At 46.8% G+C, this 18,081-nt stretch overlaps 1 protein-coding gene and 1 non-coding gene across 2 annotated transcripts in view; both read right to left on the reverse strand.

Annotated features, from left to right (window-relative positions):
• LOC142586984 (uncharacterized) overlaps positions 1-18,081 on the reverse strand; it is a 52,368-nt gene that overhangs the window by 11,618 nt on the left and 22,669 nt on the right. The window contains exons 4-8 of the mRNA XM_075697854.1: positions 16,100-16,200; positions 14,051-14,316; positions 10,270-10,522; positions 3,832-4,051; positions 656-809 (exon numbers count right to left, since the gene is read on the reverse strand). Coding sequence (XP_075553969.1) covers positions 656-809; positions 3,832-4,051; positions 10,270-10,522; positions 14,051-14,296 — 873 coding nt within the window. The 5' untranslated portion in view covers positions 14,297-14,316; positions 16,100-16,200. The remainder of the gene's footprint in view (positions 1-655; positions 810-3,831; positions 4,052-10,269; positions 10,523-14,050; positions 14,317-16,099; positions 16,201-18,081) is intronic.
• TRNAP-CGG (transfer RNA proline (anticodon CGG)) lies at positions 8,321-8,395 on the reverse strand. The gene has a single exon. It is a non-coding gene; the product is annotated as a tRNA-Pro (tRNA).

The following is an 18,081-nucleotide window of genomic DNA, read 5'->3' on the forward strand; positions in this document are numbered from 1 at the left end:
TTCTGACTATGTCCAAGCGAAGGCAACCAACATTACATTGGTTACGGGCTACGTGACATTTGCATATTTTTGATGTTTGGCTGAGGTTACGCAGGACACCCTGTATAACATGGCACCTTTCGTGGAGACACTCAACTAACATCCGCATCAGCACAACGTTTTCGGTTAATTGAGCTTTAAACGTACAAATTGCATCAATCGCGTGTAATTTGGTTTCGCAAGCACTACATATTAAGTAAATATGACATTACTTAAAAGTCAAATTTAACTCTGTGACTCTCAGTTTTGCTTCCTCCAAATGTTCTGGAATGTTGATCTTTCTGGGCTGAAGCTAAATTTCCAAACGTAACTTGAGCATAAGTTTTTCGAAGTGTTTGTGTTTTAGCCAGAAAACAAAAGGCGGACGAGATAGGTTAACAGCTTCGTAAATTACTTGAGTTAGAGCACGATTATCGGATAGTGTCGGTTGCCAGTCTGAGTTGCCACAACAAAATCGCACGCGTTAATTTTTCTATATTCGAGCACTGTCAGAAATTCCATGCGTTATTTTTCATGCATTCAAATTATTGTGTTATCAACGGAGGCCACTGCTGGGTCATAAATGGATTGATGGTACCTTAGAAAGCACGTGTGTGCGTGTTTTTGCTGTGCTCACCGTCACGACAGTTCCGACAGTGGTCACAAGCGTAGGCATGTAACTCGCTAGAGAGATGATGTTGAGGATGCCGTAGTGTCTAATATTATTGGCGGCCAGCTCCTCCAGTTCCAACTTGACTGCACCGTCATCCAGCGACGCTGCATTGAGGTACCTGCGTGCGTTATGGATATATAGTGTGAGTCGCGAATTAAGGGGCCTTTCCGAAAAGCTATGAGCACCGTTACTTCGAACGTTTTGTAGTGAAGACAGAAACTTCCACTCATCGTTCTTCAGTGTAACACTTGCTACAACAAAGAAAGAGGGCCACGAAAGTATCGAACGCTATACGCCAGCTGAAAAGGCTTCATATGCATAATAGCAGCACTGTGTAATCGACGTAGCAAAGCAGCGACTGGCAAAAAAAAATGGCTTGGAACTCGGTACATAGCACTCACTTTCAATAACATATATTCGTGTGGTTCGCCTACAAGTGTGGCAACATAGCTTCAAGCTCTCCAGACTTTGGATAATGTGAATTTGCTGCCTTCCCTGCAGGCGTCTCAGACTCAGCCAACTACTTATGCCTGTCTATTCTCCGTTGCTCCTTCCAGCAGGAATAAAAGCAACCGAGCATTGTTCGCGTGGAAGCACGATCAGAGAAAAAAAAGACCAGGCCAGAAACTTTTTTTAAAATTTCTGAATGCACCGTAGAAGCGCCGTTATTAAGAGCATTGTACACGTAATGCGAAGATGCGGGTTCAGATCGCACCTACAGCAAGATGTCTTTCTTTCCTCCCCTTTTACTTCCCCCTTTAGTTTGTAATTTGTCAATTCACTGTGTGCCTTCCTTGGTTTCCCTGTCTGTCGGCTATGTGATTACGACTAACAAAAAATATTGCCCTTGAGTCCACTTCTCGTTCACCGAAACAGCGGTAAACAGGTTGCTAGCGCGACATCACGGACTACACTGACCTTTTTTTGTGCACTTAAGGCATTTCAATATGGTCAAAGTTCCAAAAAGTCTCTATGCCGAGTTTTTTGTACACCCCGACATGCGACATAATGGTACTCTGCGCATCTAGAACAGAGAAGACGCTGTAACAATTTATGAAGTCACATCTAACTGGTGCAGGAATTCCGCGGTGGTGTCACCTCTCGTATTGCGTTCTTGCATCCATTCTCCTCTCCTGTTAGCACTCAACTATTTTGGCGTTTGAGAACCGTAACATGTAACCTTGGTTAGCTTAACGGGTGACTAAAGAGCTGCGCTAAATCTGTTGACACTGAAAAGTTTTATTTCAAAACTTTTATTCATTTCGCGGCAGAAGGGTTCATTAATATTAGAGAAAATAACTAAAGGCAAAACTTTCCTTTTTTTTTCAAATTCGCGCAGAAACCTCGGCTCTTGCACGTCACCATGGCGTCATGGACTTCGAAATATCTCTCGCAATTGAGCCGCTTTAACGCAAGAACTTATCTTCAAACCCTGCCAAATTTAATGTGTGGTATGTTTAGGATGCAATGGAGTCGTTCTTTTTAACTTACTACATGTATTTATAACATTTTTCAGCACATAAGACAGGTCTTTCACCTTGTAATGTTGTCAGAACGGTAGGACAGTCTCTAGTAGAACCTAAATGAGGCTAATTACTGGCGTACAACAACCGTGCATCAACAAATTATAATTAAATATGAAGCCAGAAGGCTGCGCGAGGGTTAAAAGGAGAAGTTTAGACAATTGACGCAGGGCCCGTTTTTTCAATGCTGTCCTCCTTGGTGCCTCACTCGGCCAAAAATCAACCTTACAATACCAGGGGCCCGGAAAATAGCAGACATGTCATCGCCGGATCTTAAACATCTTACCTTACCCTTATTAAATGAGAAGTACCAGAATTAAATCCGCACATAAATCAACGGCTCCGATCTGTCGAACAGCTCTAACGCAGTGGTCTTGCCTCCAGCAAAGCCACAACTATCAAGTTGGAAATTCCTCACTTGACAACGTCGACAGCCGCAGAACTCACCGCGCTTCGTGTCACAATACACTTTATCAATGGCGAACCAACACACAAATGGTCGATTTTCTGCAACTCGAAGACGGCCCTGCAGTGTTTACTGTCAGCCTTACGGTGCCGTCCGCATTAACCGTTGGTATTCGAAACAACTGAGGTCATACACCACCAGACTGAGAAAGGACATGAAATAATTTTTCAGTTGCTACCAAATATGCAGATGAACGTGCCGATCAAGCTGCTCGCTCAGCTCATCTAGAAGACAACCGCCTATCAATCCCGCTGTCTAGGACCGATGGTACAAGGATGTTCCACCTACTTGCAAACAAATGCACTACAACAGAGTGGAATGAACCACATTTTACGCACGCTCGTTTGTACAACCTAGATCCAACCTAAAGCCTTGGGCTTCCACCAAGAATTCCCCGCAGAGAGGCGACCTTTTTGCATAGGCTATGGTTTCGCGTCGAGTTTACCGATGCCTACGCTTTCCGCGTAGGGATGGCCGACACCGCAGCAGATGTCCATTGCGGCGACGCGGAAGCATTTGAGCATGGTCTTTGCCAGTGCGCGCAGTACAGTGTCAGAAGACAATCGTTTTCTGCCGTGCTTAACGAGTTGGACGATCAGCCGCTGCCGGAAGAAAGAATTTCGCAACATTGATGCGAACACGACTTCACATCGCATCAGGAGGCTGTTCAAGCGCGACTGCCTGCGCTTGATGAGGTCGACCGGCACGTGTGAACGCCTCTGAGTGGAAGGCTCTTTCTGCTACATGGCTTTTTTTTATTTCCCTGCTACCTCTCTCCCTCTCTCCCTCCCTCTCTCTCTGTCCTCTTTCCAACCCTTGTATCCGCTACCCCAGTGCAGTGTAGTAAGCCGGAAACTCGCTATTGGATAATCACACTGCCTTGCCTCTCTAGCGCGCCCTCTCTCTTTCCGATGCTCGATGGTTGAAGCGCTTTACTGGCGGCTTTCTTCAGACACGAGCCGCCAAATGACCATCTGGTGAGCCACTGGCATTCTTAGCACGAACTCCTAGGGTCAGTGCAATTTGCGTGCCCCTTCTGCCATTACCTCTACCATGATTAACCACACGCGTTTCAAGACTAGTGGTCATGGTAGTAGCTTCGCTTAAAACGTGCAGTTAATCTAGAGGGATGCTCTTTCTCTAAAACTCACCGTGCGTCGAAGGATACGCCACCGGGATAGCCGGAAAACTCGTCCTCCCTGAGCGAGCGCACAAAGTCCTGCAAGCCTTCGCCGGACTCGGAGCCTCGCAGCCTCCCGCCGGAGACGAGAACGTGCGTGTAGAACACGTAGCTGCATATGGCCGGCGATGGGTAAGCGGTGAATGCGAGTGCACCACCGCCCACGGTGCACACCAGGGGCGTCCGAGTCGCTGCACCGAGATGTAACTCGATGAAGAGCGCAGTAATTACAGGCCCGTAATTGCAACCAGACGTGCACTGTATGAGTCTGTGCCATAGACACACTCGTAGTTGGAGCTGGGCTTGCTGAGTTGCTCGTTGCGGTGGTTTACATTGCGCAACTTGGTGGCACGTAACCTCCATGGGAGATTGGCCGATACTAAAGTGGCTTACACAAAATTGGTTGAGTACGTCTAGAAAGTACTAAAACTGAATTGCTAGAAAAGGTGTATTACTGAAAAGTTAGGCTAATAGTATACTGAAAGGACAAAAATACAACAATGAACATATTATACGGTTACTTCCGTAAGAACACAGCTGCAAGAATGAAATCTTTCGCAGCATTTCAAACGTTTGCGTGGCTGCGCCCAGCCGTGGAAGCTCCGAAGGAAAGCATGACGGGAACATTCCTGCTGAGCGGATGTTTGTCCTTGGTATCAATGGCCCATACCCAAGAGAGATGCACTGTAATTCTTTACCAATTTTAACGCGACAGCGTAAAAGGGCCCTGTCGCAGAAAATCCGGTGTCGGCGACCAGCGCTGGCGTCCCCGTGAGTGAAAAATTCTCGTATATACTGTAATTCTTTACCAATTTTAACGCGACAGCGTAAAAGGGCCCTGTCGCAGAAAATCCGGTGTCGGCGACCAGCGCTGGCGTCCCCGTGAGTGAAAAATTCTCGTATATATTTAGGTACACCTTGCTATATGACATACGGTATGTGCGGGGTATACTGCCCCACCATTCTACCACTAAATTTGCTCATACCTTGTCTTATATTCTTGACAAAGTTATTCCTCAGAATTTCGAGAATGACAACAAATGTCACGAAAGAAAACACCGACAGCGCGTGCCGTTTATTGGTTTATTGGTCTATCAATAAAGTATCCCGGCACGACACGGCAATTCTTTCGCAATACACCTCACGGCCAATCACTCCCAATTCGACAGCGTCGATATAGAGCATGATTTTCTAAAAATATTCCTCGCAAAAATATGCATCTGGACTTTACATTCTCAATATCTATAGTCATCCACATGACAAAGATCACCGCATTGACTGCCTCTTCGCACAAGCTATTGCCGCTGCCATCTACCAACCCCTCCTAATTCTTGGCGATTTCAACGCACCCAACCAATTCGGGGGTCACTCCGTTTCTACTCCTAACGGCAGAGCCCTATGGATCCACATACAAGACTACAGACTCACATTGCATAAGGACAATGATGAAGCAACCAGGCTAAGCAGCAGCGTAGCTAGGGACACCTCCCCCGATCTTACGCTTACACACAGAATCCAACACGTCACATGGCACAACTCACAAGTTAACCACGGTAGCGACCATTACATCATTACCATCACACTACAATTCAAACACAAACCCTTGGCACCCGAACCCCTCAACCTTTCCCATTGGGACAATTTTCGAGAGGCCCGCCAGATATCAGCTCCCACAAACATTCAAGATATCTCAGAATGGGTTCAGCAACTACACTCAGACACACAGGCGCACACTACCACTCTGCCCCCCGAAACCGCTCTCACTACGGTTGATTCCAAGCTTCTACAGATGTGAGAAGCCAAAGAGGCTCTTCTAAAACGGTGGAATAGGCGACGGCACAATCAAAGATTCAGATTCAGAATTTCCAAATTAGAGCTCTAGATCCAGGTGTACGCCACACAACTGGCCTGCCAGCGGTGGGGCCAGGTATGTGAAAGCATGCATGACAACCTCGATAACAAGCGCACATGGCAACTCTTGCGACACTTATTAGACCTTACCACATCGCGCGCACACCACAACCACAGCATAAACAAACTGCTCATCATCATCATCATCATCAGCCTGGTTACGCCCAATGCAGGGCAAAGGCCTCTCCCATACTTCTCCAACAACGCCGGTCATGTACTAATTGTGGCCATGTCGTCCCTGCAAACTTCTTAATCTCATCCGCCCACCTAACTTTCTGCCACCCCCTGCTACGCTTCCCTTCTCTTGGAATCCAGTCCGTAACCCTTAATGACCATGGGTTATCTTCCCTCCTAATTACATGTCCTGCCCATGCCTATTTCTTTTTCTTGATTTCAACTAAGGTGTCTTTAACTCGTGTTTGTTCCCGCACCCAATCTGCTCTTTCCTTATCCCTTAACGTCACACCCATCATTCTTCTTTCCATAGCTCGTTGCGTCGTCCTCAATTTAAGTAGAACCCTTTCCGTAAGCATCCAGGTTTCTGCCCCGTTGGTGAGTACTAGTAAGACACAGCTATTATACACTTTTCTCTTGAGGGATAATGGCAACCTGCTGTTCATGATCTGAGAATGCCTGCCAAACGCACCCCAGCCCATTCTTCTTCTTCTGATTATTTCCGTCTCATGATCCGGATCCGCCATCACTACCTACCCTAAGTACATGTATTCCCTTACCACTTCCAGTGCCTCGCTACCTATTGTAAATTGCTGTTCTCTTCCGAGACTGTTAAACAGTACCTTAGTTTTCTGCAGATTAATTTTTAGACCCACTCTTCTGCTTTGCCTCTCCAGGTCAGTGAGCGTGCATTGCAATTGGTCCCCTGAGTTACTAAGCAAGGCAATATCATCAGCGAATCACAAGTTACTGAGGTATTCTCCATTAACTTTTGTCCCCAATTCTTCCTAATCCAGGTCTCTGAATACCTCCTGTAAACACGCTGTGAATAGCATTGGAGAGATTGTATCTCCCTGCCTGACGCCTTTCTTTATGGGGATTTTGTTGCTTTCTTTATGGAGGACTACGGTGGCTGCGGAACCGCTATATATATCTTTCATTATTTTTACATACGGCTCGTCTACACCCCAATTCCGTAAAGCCTCCACGACTGCTGATGTTTTGACAGAATCAAACGCTTTCTCGTAATCAATGAAAGCTATATATAAGGGTTGGTTATATTCCACACATTTCTCTATCACCTGATTGATAGTGTGATAATGGTCTATTGTTGAGTAGCCTTTACGGAATCCTGCCTGGCCCTTTGCTTGACAGAAGTCTAAGGTGTTCCTGATTCTATTTGCGATTACTTTAGCAAATATTTTGTAGGCAACTGACAGTAAGCTGATCGGTCTATAATTACAAACTGCCACATGCACACAAAAACAATCTCAACGGACTCTTCGACGACCTCCGCCATAAACATCTGCCTCCCGCGCAGATGTATGACATGCCGAAGGACTCTGGCGAACCTCACGAGCTTCTAAACGCCATTATCACGAAAGCAGACGTTCGCCATGCCCTCGCCACTCTGCGCACAATGTCAGCATCAGGCCCCGACTTTGTTAACAACAATATACTCCGAAATCTAGACAACAACTTTGTCATAGCCACCACGGCGTACTTCAATCGCTGCTTTGATACTAGCACCCTCCCTAGTTCGTGGAAAGATGCCAGGGTAATCTTTATCGCAAAGCCAAACAAAGCACTCAACACTTCTAATCTCAGGCCTATATCACTAACCTTTTGTCTAGCTAAAACACTCAAACAGGTCATCCTCAACCGACTAAGTAAATACATGGAAAGCAACAATCTTTATCCATAAAATATGGTAGGTTTTCGAAAGTCTCTCTCATGCCAAGATATCATGATTCGAATCAAGCATGACATCATTACACTCAATAGCAGTCTAGATACGCAAGCAATTCTCAGTCTGGATCTCCACGGAGCCTTCAATAACGTTTCACATTCCGCCATCCTCCGATAACTTAATCTAATTGGGGTTGGCGGAAAGACATATGACTACATATGTACCTTCTTAGCCAACCGTACCGCAACTATACACATAGGCACAGGGCAATCCTCTTCGTACGCTTTAGGTAGCTACGGCACACTCCAAGGCTTAGTGCTGTCCCCTTTTCTTCTTAATCTTTCTGTGATGCCGATGGCGCTAGCATTGCAATCTATTCCTGATCTCAAGCTTTCACTCTACGCCGGTGACATCGCTCTTTGGACGACTGGCGGCTCTGATGGAGAGATTCAAGACACTCTACAGGCTCCAGCGGACGTCGTCGTGGCTCATGCCGGGGCTATAAAGCTCACATGCTCCCCTAAAAAATCGGAGCTACTTCTGCTGCCATACCACCGGGGGGCCAAAAAACACATGTCTAGTATGAATAAAAAGAAAATCAGACATCCACCCGTTCGTAGCCATTGCTACAAAGGAAACCCATACGGGTTCCTCGAAAGAAAAGCCTCATAGTTGAAGGAAAATTCGTCCTGGTCCGGGACTTGAACCCGGGACCACCGCTTTTCCGGGGCAGCCGCTCTACCATCTGAGCTAACCAGGCGGCTAGCAGATGGCAGGGAGAAGTCGAATTTGTCGACAACACGAAGCAAAGGCAAGTGTTTGACGTAGTATTTCTGCGGAAGCCCGCAGAACCTCCCATTGCAGCAATTGCTACCAACGGGTGGATGTCTGATTTTCTCTTTATTTATTACTTCTCTCCACCTTGCGGTTACCACACATCCACCACATCCCTGTTACTAGAGTTGACAGGCTCCGGGTGCTCGGTTTACACATTCAAAGCGACCGACTCAACACTTATACTCTAAATACACTCCACACCACAGTCGATCACACCCTGCGCTTTCTAGGGCGAGTCTCCAATGAACACGGCGGCCTAAAGGAGGCCGAGCTTCTCCGCTTGATCCAGGCCTTTGTTATCAGTAAGATTACATTCGCCATACCATATCTACATTTTCTTAAATCAGAATCAGATAAGATCGACACTCTTTTACGCAAAATATATAAATCCGCTCTGGGGGTTCCCATACATACCTCCACTTACTGGCACCTTCAACACACTTCTTGAACTCACAGAAGCTCACCTCACATCCCAATATAGCAGACGTTCTAACACCGCAACAGGTCGACACATTCTACAAGCTCTTTCTATAACACCGGCACCCCATCATCAAGACTAAATACACCATTCCACATCCCATACACGAGAACCTCTGCTTCCCCCCACTTCGTAAAAAGATGCACCTTGTGCACCACAAACAACACAGGAGGCAGGGAGCAAAGGCTTTCCAAAAACAATTCTCCAACTCAAAAGACGTTCTCTATGTTCATGCCACCGAATATGGGAACAGAAATCATTATGCAATATCAGTCATTAGCTCTCACGGCCAGGTCGCTGCAGCCGCCTCCATTCCTGGCTCTTCCTCGGAGGAGGCGGTCATAGCCCTGGCCCCCACAATCCCAAATTCATCAGTTATCGTTAGCGGCTCCAAAGCAGCCATACATAACTTCGGAGCGGGCAGGGTCTCTAAGCCAGTCCTTTCCCTCCTCTTGGCCCATCCTTTCCATCAAACTGTGGCATTAATCTGGACTCCCGTGCATCCGGGCCTTGCTGGAAACGAGGCGGCTCGTGCATGTGCCCGAGGATTTAGTCAGGGCTCAGACATCAGATGTCTCGGACCTCGCTACGGAGTAGGCGCCGTTTACAGCGTGCGGTCGGCTTATTACCTACGACGACATCTGCACACACTACCGATTAGACCGTTTAACCTTTTGCCCACTCATGGGCACATCCCCGCGCAGGTGTGAATTTCTGTGACGACAGCTGCAGACTCACACCTCTCCCTCCCCTTACCTCCTTCACCACATTCATCCCTCCATTTACCTTTCTCCCTCTTGTAAATTCTGTGTCTCTCCCAAAGCAGACTTAAACTACATCATGTGGGGGTGCCCCAAGCACCCCTTCCCCCTTTCCTCAAGCAATTATTGTCTAGTGAGGAGCAGTCGGAGGCTACTCTGCGCAGCTCGAGGCCCCACCTTCAGGAGGCCATCCAGGAGTGGGCTGAGAGGATAGAGGCGGCCTACTTCAAGTAGTTCCTCCCCCCACCCTCTATTCCGTTGTCCCCTTCCCTTTAATGAGGGATAAATGAAGTTTTTCATCGCCATCATTATCTCAGACTGAAATATTAAGAGTGCGAAACAATGACAGACACCTGAAAATTATGTACTTTTTTTACGCGGCTGAGCACTACCTCCCGGGTCGGCCCACGCAAGAGGCCGCGTTTCTATCAGAAAGCTCGCCTTCGTACATAGCCTCTGTAGCCAGCGTTTCCCGACAAACATTAAGGTTGCAAAAGCTATGGTTGCCGGGAAGCGTGAGAATCAGTCGGAGATCTTTGAATGATATAGCTTTCTCACTGGTAGTTGTGGTGGACTCTGTGCTGGCGACTGTGCTGGCACTGCTGGTACTGCGCGGATAACGCGTCTTAGGCTCAACAGCAGGTGGAATGGTCTCCTCCTCGACCACCGGGAAACCAGGCGTGCGCGTCTTCTGTGAGACAGTGGTATTGGTGGTAGCCGCACCACCTGAGGTGGCCGTGATCGCTGACGTCGTTGTCTCCTTCGTTGGCGTCTTTCGTTTTGTCCGGACAATTGTGCTCGCCGTCTGAGACTGCAAGGTGTCGAGTAATTAGTATCTGATGCGTCTAACACCAAACGTGGTTGTGTACCGGGCGCAAATGGTCGAGGGGCCAGCACACATGACACTGCAAAGGGTAGCTCGCGTGATTAAGACAATCAGAATGAACGACTAGCGATCAAGAACTAACTTTCCTCTTGCCAGTGCCCTCGTATGCACTGCAACTGGTGGACAGTATGCAACAACTCTTGCCACCTCGAACGAACGACGTGCACAAGGGTATGAGGCTGGTCTTATTGATTTTTATTGAAAATGGCGAAGAACGTAAATAGCAAGATGCAATCCAAAATATACCCGCATGCGCTGTTTAGAGTGGTACACGATACGCAGGGAACACGATAAGCTTAGCGACTGGTGAAGGAAGCACGTCTCAATATCTTTCTCGGCCGGTCTTCAATGAAACCATCTAAACGTAGCCCTGTGGATAACTTTGAATATTGTGGGCTATTTATTCACCACTAGGTTCTGCAAAAGAGGATTGTCTGACAAGCACTGTGAGGCATGGAATCCTTTAGAAATGTATAAAAGCCGCTCATAAGGGCTTTGGGCCTGCGTTTTCTTAACATTGGCTGCCAACGTGGAACTGGGCTACTCTCCGGGACAGGCGTTGAGCGTGCTGAGGCCTCTTCCGCGTGGTGCACTTGAAGTAGTGGTTGGAGGTGGCATACCTGCAAGGTAAGAATTGTAGCGACAGAGGGAACCTTGTCGTGCTGTGAATAGCAGCAGCAGCGCTTACGTTCCATGGAACTCCAGGCGTAGCCGATGCAGACCAATGCACCGTTAAGGCACGTAACTGCAAAAGTCACTGTTCATGCTGTAACTCAGTGCTTGCTCAAATAGTAGCTGCACGCTAAACCTCATTCAGAGCTTGCACGCGTGATAGTGTGGCAAGCGGTTGGGCTTGTCAATTCACAATTAATTGATAAGAAAGCAGTGGCAAGAACGGTTCACAAAGCTGCAGAATATGATGACAAAAGCTCTACTGCCGTGTTCATCCTCTTTGTGTCATCTATTTGTTCACGCGAGACATCGATTCAGCGTCTTCAACGAGACTACACAGAGCACCACGAGCCCCGTTCAAGAGTTGTGGGAGTAGTCAGGTTCTGCCTTTCACAGGAGCAGTTTCTATCATTGCGCAAGTTACCGGCAGCTTTCGCTCACATTAAAGAAAGGTAAATAAATGCCTCTAAAACCTGCGCGCTTTGTGATACACTTTGTTGATGAAGCATAGTGTCGGGCGTGTCAAAGTTTGCGTTTCAGAAGTGAGCTATTGGTTTAGATTCTTAGTGTAACTTGAAGATATCTCGTCGCTTTCTTCGATGAACCAACAGTCAAGGTATCGCACTCCAGTTGATCGTAGGCCAGTAGCTGACGACCCAAGAACGAATGAATTCTGGAGTTTTATGAGCCAAAAACCACGATTTCATTGTTGGGCACGCCGTAGTGGGGGACGGCGAAATAATTTTGACCACGAGCAGATTTTTAACGTGACCCCAATGCATGGGACACGGGCGTTCTTGCATTTGGCCCCAACCCAATGCGGCTGCTGCGGACGGGATTTGATCCCGCGACATCATGCGTAGGGTGGCAACACCATAGCTGCTAAGCTACCACGGCGGGTTTTACGGACAAGGAGACATCGTGCTGGCAGTAACTGCCGAAAGAGAGCAGAGCGTCCGTACCACTTTCAGTCATAAGTGAGGGCGAGGAATGCACTCAGCACGACTGCCTCCCGTTTGCCACAGGTTCGTGGCCGCAGTTTCCCCATAATGTGTAGCAAACTGCTAGGTCTGCATCGTAAGCGATAAGTATAAATATGAAATACTCAGGACACTTCAGCTACATGCTGGGAACTATATTTCTTGGTTACAGCTTTAAAAAATATTTATTTTCTGCTCGTACTACAAATGAGTATTCATTAATTTCTGTGTAATAAAGTTTGCGTACGAGTAGATCCACCCACAGTAATAATATAAGCATATCCGGAGGGCCACATAAGAAACGCAGGTATAGAGTAAAAACAGTGTTCAGTTCCATCTTGTATTGCATGTTGCGCAGGCAGACGATGAAGGCTAGCAACGCAATCGATATGTACATACATAAGGACCAGAAGGGAACGTGCAGCCCGTGCAGATCATTGCCACCTACTGACTCAAGGTGTCTTCTGTACCGTGGAATCCTGCACGCTTTATTGAATATTGCAGCACATTCACGATACTCCGAAAAAAAAATACAACGAGGAAGTCCCAATGGGCACGAGTCAATTCGATGCCGTAAATATTCACATTATTTAACTTTGCCTTTTCATTCAACTCGTGCACTTGATAGCGCTTTAAGGAACCCCAGCTGGGGAAGATTATTCCGGAGAATGCATCCACTACGGCGTCTGATATTTCACAGTTTCAGTGTTGCCTAGACATTCTAATAGAGAGTTTTAGTTTAGGGGACGCAAGCGGCTTGCGTACGCAAGAACTAGGGACGACGGTACTGCGCATGCGCAGACCGCTACGTCTACTTGTGTCCTTGGGGCGGCCGAAAACATCGCCGCCCCTAAGCAGTCACGTTATCTACGTGACCCTCGCGGTGTACGAGAACTTAAGAGTAGCTAGCGGGTAGATAATCTGATAAACCTTTCGCCAAGTGTGTGTCGACACTTGGCGATATACATATATCAGAGAGGTTTACCGTGTCCGCTATTCGGGTAAACGCAGGCGGACGGGGCGTTGGGGCGGGGGAGTAAACGGGAGCGGTCTGCATGGTGCATCAACCTGGTGGTGCAAAGCTCAAACGGTCAAAAACAGCTAATATTGCTGTAACCAAGTCTATTCTACTTAGCTGCTGGTGTAAATTTTCGGCACTGGCGTAATCGTGTAGCTGCCAAAAATTTACGCCCGCAGCGGAGTAAAATACACTTGGTTACTGCAACATTAGCTGTTTTTGTCTGTTTGAGCTTTGCGCCACCAGGTGGCTGCACCATGCAGGCCGCTCCCGTTTACGGCTCTGCCCCAACGCCCCAACCTGCTCCGCCTGCGTCTACCCGAATACCGGACACGCTAAACCTCTCTATTAACTGCTTTTAATAAGAATAGTTTTATGTGCTTAACTTCGCATGCTTGATTTCATGTTTCAAAAAATGATAACGCAGCAAAGATCAGACGTTGATGGCCCTGCGAGCACATGCGACCCCACTGCGGCTTGTGTTTGGGGCCGCTAACCAATAGCGTGTTTCTGTTGCGTACGCGAACGCAAACGCACCCAAGCGCTAGGGGCCCCAACGCCTTGCGTCCCCTAAACTAAAGCTCTCTATTTTGACGATGACAGTTTGTATTTCTCGTTGAAAGCTTATGAATGGTTTGTTTCTAGTTTCTTTTTCAGGCCTCTAGCAACGTTTAAGAGAATAAATAGTATCCGACACGCTGTTTTAGCGCAGTCCTTACAAAAAAAAAAAGAGAAGTGGCAGCGCTGATTGGCAGGAACTCGAATAGGCATGCAGCGGTTTACCGTGTTCCCTTGCTGCGTGGAGGACGCCGCTTCGTGGCCTCCCGGTCTGGTGCGACACGGCAGCTGCGGCGTCGTCGGCTCGTCTTCCGCTTCGTCGCACCAGGGCTCTGTGCCGGGCTTCCTCGAGCGCTTTTTAGTTGTCGCTGGACGGGGCGTCCTCTTCCCTGGGGTCGTGTGCACGTCGAAATCCTCAGCGGCGGTCCTGTTCGGGCAGTGCTTGCCACCCTGACCGGGGGTCCCAACCATTGCCTCAGCCTTGGTCCCGTCTGCAAAAAATGCAGGCGCGACAACTGTTATTGGCCTCCGCAAAAAGGAATGTGCGAAGCTCGATAGGTGAGCTCAGTTTGTGGAGCAAATAAAAATAAATATACCAAAAAAATCCAGGCCCGTATAATCCTCTGCAGTTTTCGACATTTAGTTACTGAAATATCCCTCAGTGGTCTGCAATTTCGTTCAGGTCCACGATTTATTGCGAGTTCGTGATTTGGGAATAACTCTTAAGTGGCATGGACTGAATAATGACAACAACAACATCCCTGTGAAATGGCTAAACAATTCGCTTATAGTACGAGTAACTGCTGATAATTCTTGATGTTTAGTGGTGCGCACTAATAGGTCTTCATTCAGTAAAGCAATAATTTCGGCTAGTTGTTTCGATTCGGTTAGATTGCGTAAAACCGGGCATAGAGCGAGAGCTATGCATTTCGCACTCTTTTCGGGTGGGAGTAATTCTCATTCCACGACGCCTATAAGAAGCACAACAAAATTTATCCGCTTAAACAGTGTACTGCAAGAATACAAGAAATCACACCTAGAAGGATAAGTGAAAAGGCCCCAGGCACGTTCTGAAGAAAGTCCGGGTGAAGAAATGTGTGCTGTCCATAACGCCCCTTTTGAGTAGCTGCTGCATGAGGCGATCTACAGTGCTTTTTTTTTTACATAAAAGTGACTTGGCGCAAGAAGCTGTAGAAATACCATGGATAAGTCCAGGAATCCTTTTACCAAAAGGCCAAAATTTCGTGTCACACTTTATGTGTAACTTTGATCTTCTATGTAACTCCGATACCTTTGAATGCATGCTGGTTGTAAAAAAAAATGCCAGAAGCAAAGAGTACTCGCTAAACCCTCATCAATCGTATCAACGAGTTTTTTAAATTTGCTAAAATAAGAAAGATCAACTTCAATATCAAATCCTCAGCTCACCATCTACAAAATCAAGACTCGCTGAATCTCAGTTGCACTTCCCATCAAATATACGCTGCTGAGTCAAACTTGAGGGCCGTAATTCATGCGGATCACTTTCGCCGACAACAATTTAAACGTACATTGCGATTGGCTATGCCAGCTAACATATACAGGCCTAAAGGAGGAGCACACTCACCACCAGCGTTATTTTCACGTCCGATCATTTTCGAGCGAATTGGCGCGTTTACGTCACCAGCAGTGCTGTTGGCGCCGTCTGGCGCTACTCAGTTACACCAGACCGTTCAAAACGATTGTGGCGATGACAGGCCATGTGCTACTGAGTTGCTGGCGTAAAATATTCGGTAAACGCATATATTCATGAGTGCACATTGACCTTGCTTCGACAAAGGCATCACGAAATGAAAAGTGCTGATAATTTGCGCTTGATCAAACTGCCACAAGAGCTGGCTTGAGGCAAGAAGCCCGAATGTCGCCAAACGGCGGGATGCCTCACGCTCAAGCTAAGAGTGACGTTTGGCGTTACGTCACGCAAACCCACCTGAAAGCGATGGATCGCGAATAAGACCGCAGGACTCATTAAAATTGAACCCGCCAGGAAATTGGACCGAAATTATGCTATGTCAATTGATCACACACGAAGATAATGCTTATTTTATGAGAAGACATCACAACTGCACATAAATTTGTTAAACTATTTCCACATGCACTTTACCGTTATTGATTCGACTTTAGCACTTAGCTTTGATGAACGGTGAGACAGGTAACTTCGTTAGCAACATGTGTCTGCGTTGCTGCTAACGCTGCTTTCCCGTCGCGAAGCGAGCATGCACGAAGTTCACTCACCACCGCCTGTGACGAGCAGGAGAATGATGATCGCCACCAGCAATGTGATAACGAGGATTGCGCTCACCGGCCAAATGTAGCTGGGATTCTTGTTGGCCTCGCTGACCATATGAGGAGTGAAAAAAGGTTTTGACTTTTTAGTACGCTGCTGCGCTCGACACAAACCTCTAGACTGCCTTAGTGCGGTAGTGCGAGCACACCCTTCAAGATTATATATATATATATATATATATATATATATATATATATATATATATATATATATATATATATATATATATATATATATATATATATATATATATATATATATATATGTATATATATATATATATATATATATATATATATATACAGCAAAGACGAATGGTGAAATGAAACTAAATTTCAGCCCCTCGCCTTCAACAACAACTGGAGAAGCACGTTTAGCTTGAGACACGGACACGTTATTTACGACATATAAGAGTTTAAAGTCGATGCGACACACAGGACGAGTGCTCACCCGTGTCGGCGGTTAATAGTTACACGCGAATGGTCAGAACTGTTTCCGAGTTCTGATCAAGACTTGCTTCATGCAGTGAAACCAAACAGGCTTCAGCAGCGCGCAACCGCACAAACAGGCCTCTCCGATTCGCGGAGAAACTCTCTTGGCTCGAGACACGATGAATGAGGCATCCTTCCAGAACGCTGTCTGAGGGGAGCCGTGTGTGCAGGTGTAAAAGTAAACACACCCCTCAATTCCACATGATCTCTACAAATTACAGCTGCATCCATTATGAGTGTAACTGGCGTACGTCACACTTAATTAGTTGTCTGCGCCCGCTAATTATAACCAGCTCTTCTATAGCAGTCCGAGAGTCCCAGTGTACGAACTATAGCAGTTTGGCGATTATATTTTTCAGATGTCACAGGGTGGCTTGAAGGGGCTTAAACCCCACTGATAAGCCGCAGATGCATTCACTTCCATTTGAATAATTCTTTAAGGCAGTTAAAATTACTGACAGTTTTGTTTTTCTTTTCTGGAACGCATTTCTGACGGTGCTCCCCGGCTGTTACATTATTAACACGATGTCCTGCCCTGCTATACTTGTCCAGCTGCCGCAGAATATCTAAGCCAGAAGTAAACGAGCCCTCCTTCCCCCTCTCCCTCAAGTAACGGGCGCCCTAAGTGCAAGCCAAACAAATTCATTGCAATAAATGCGGAAGCGGTGTACGTCAGCAGCGATGAACGGCATGAAGGACACCTATGAATAATTGATGTTCTAAATCGTAGCCAGCAGCACTGAGAACGAAACGATTAGCAGAAGGAAAAGGTTGAAGGGGGATGGGGAGGCAGGCTTGCACAAGAAGCTTGGAATGACTGCAAGTTGGATAGTTTGGTAGGGATTCATGGTACGGAAAGACAGGCGGGCAAAAACAGGGACACCAGATGCGCTAGAAGGATAATACAAACACCGTCTGTGTTTACCTTCCTTCTCGTTCCTGTTTCGTCCGTATTTGCGTGCCTACCTTTCCGAACGATGACTTAAGCAAGTTTTGGCGTGTAAGGCTCCTACATTTATGCCGCTGCAAACACATTAGTCTGACTGCACTCAGTGCATAGAAGTTAACCTTTATCTGGCCTTTCTTATTCTTTCATTTTTTTACAAGCCGGCTCTCGCTCAACCCTGGCACTGGAAGCGCTGTAAAATGCTTGGTCACAGTACTACGAGTCCACGTTAAAGCCAGCGAATTAGCATGCACGCGTAATATGACAATGCTGTATATGTGCTTACTCTGTACGAAATGACCCTGAAAAGGAATGAAAAAGAAAGTGATATGCCGAGGAAATTATTTTACCTTGAAGAGATTCTGGTCTATTCTGAAAGAACAGAGTTGTGCTAGTTTTCTTGAAACAGCAAGTCAATCCTGCATGCTATAGGCCGCACTCTTAGAGACGCGTTCCATGCATTTTCATATGTACAAGACAAAAAAAATCTATC

Source organism: Dermacentor variabilis, chromosome 7, assembly GCF_050947875.1.
Source record: "Dermacentor variabilis isolate Ectoservices chromosome 7, ASM5094787v1, whole genome shotgun sequence".
Taxonomy (NCBI): domain Eukaryota; kingdom Metazoa; phylum Arthropoda; class Arachnida; order Ixodida; family Ixodidae; genus Dermacentor; species Dermacentor variabilis.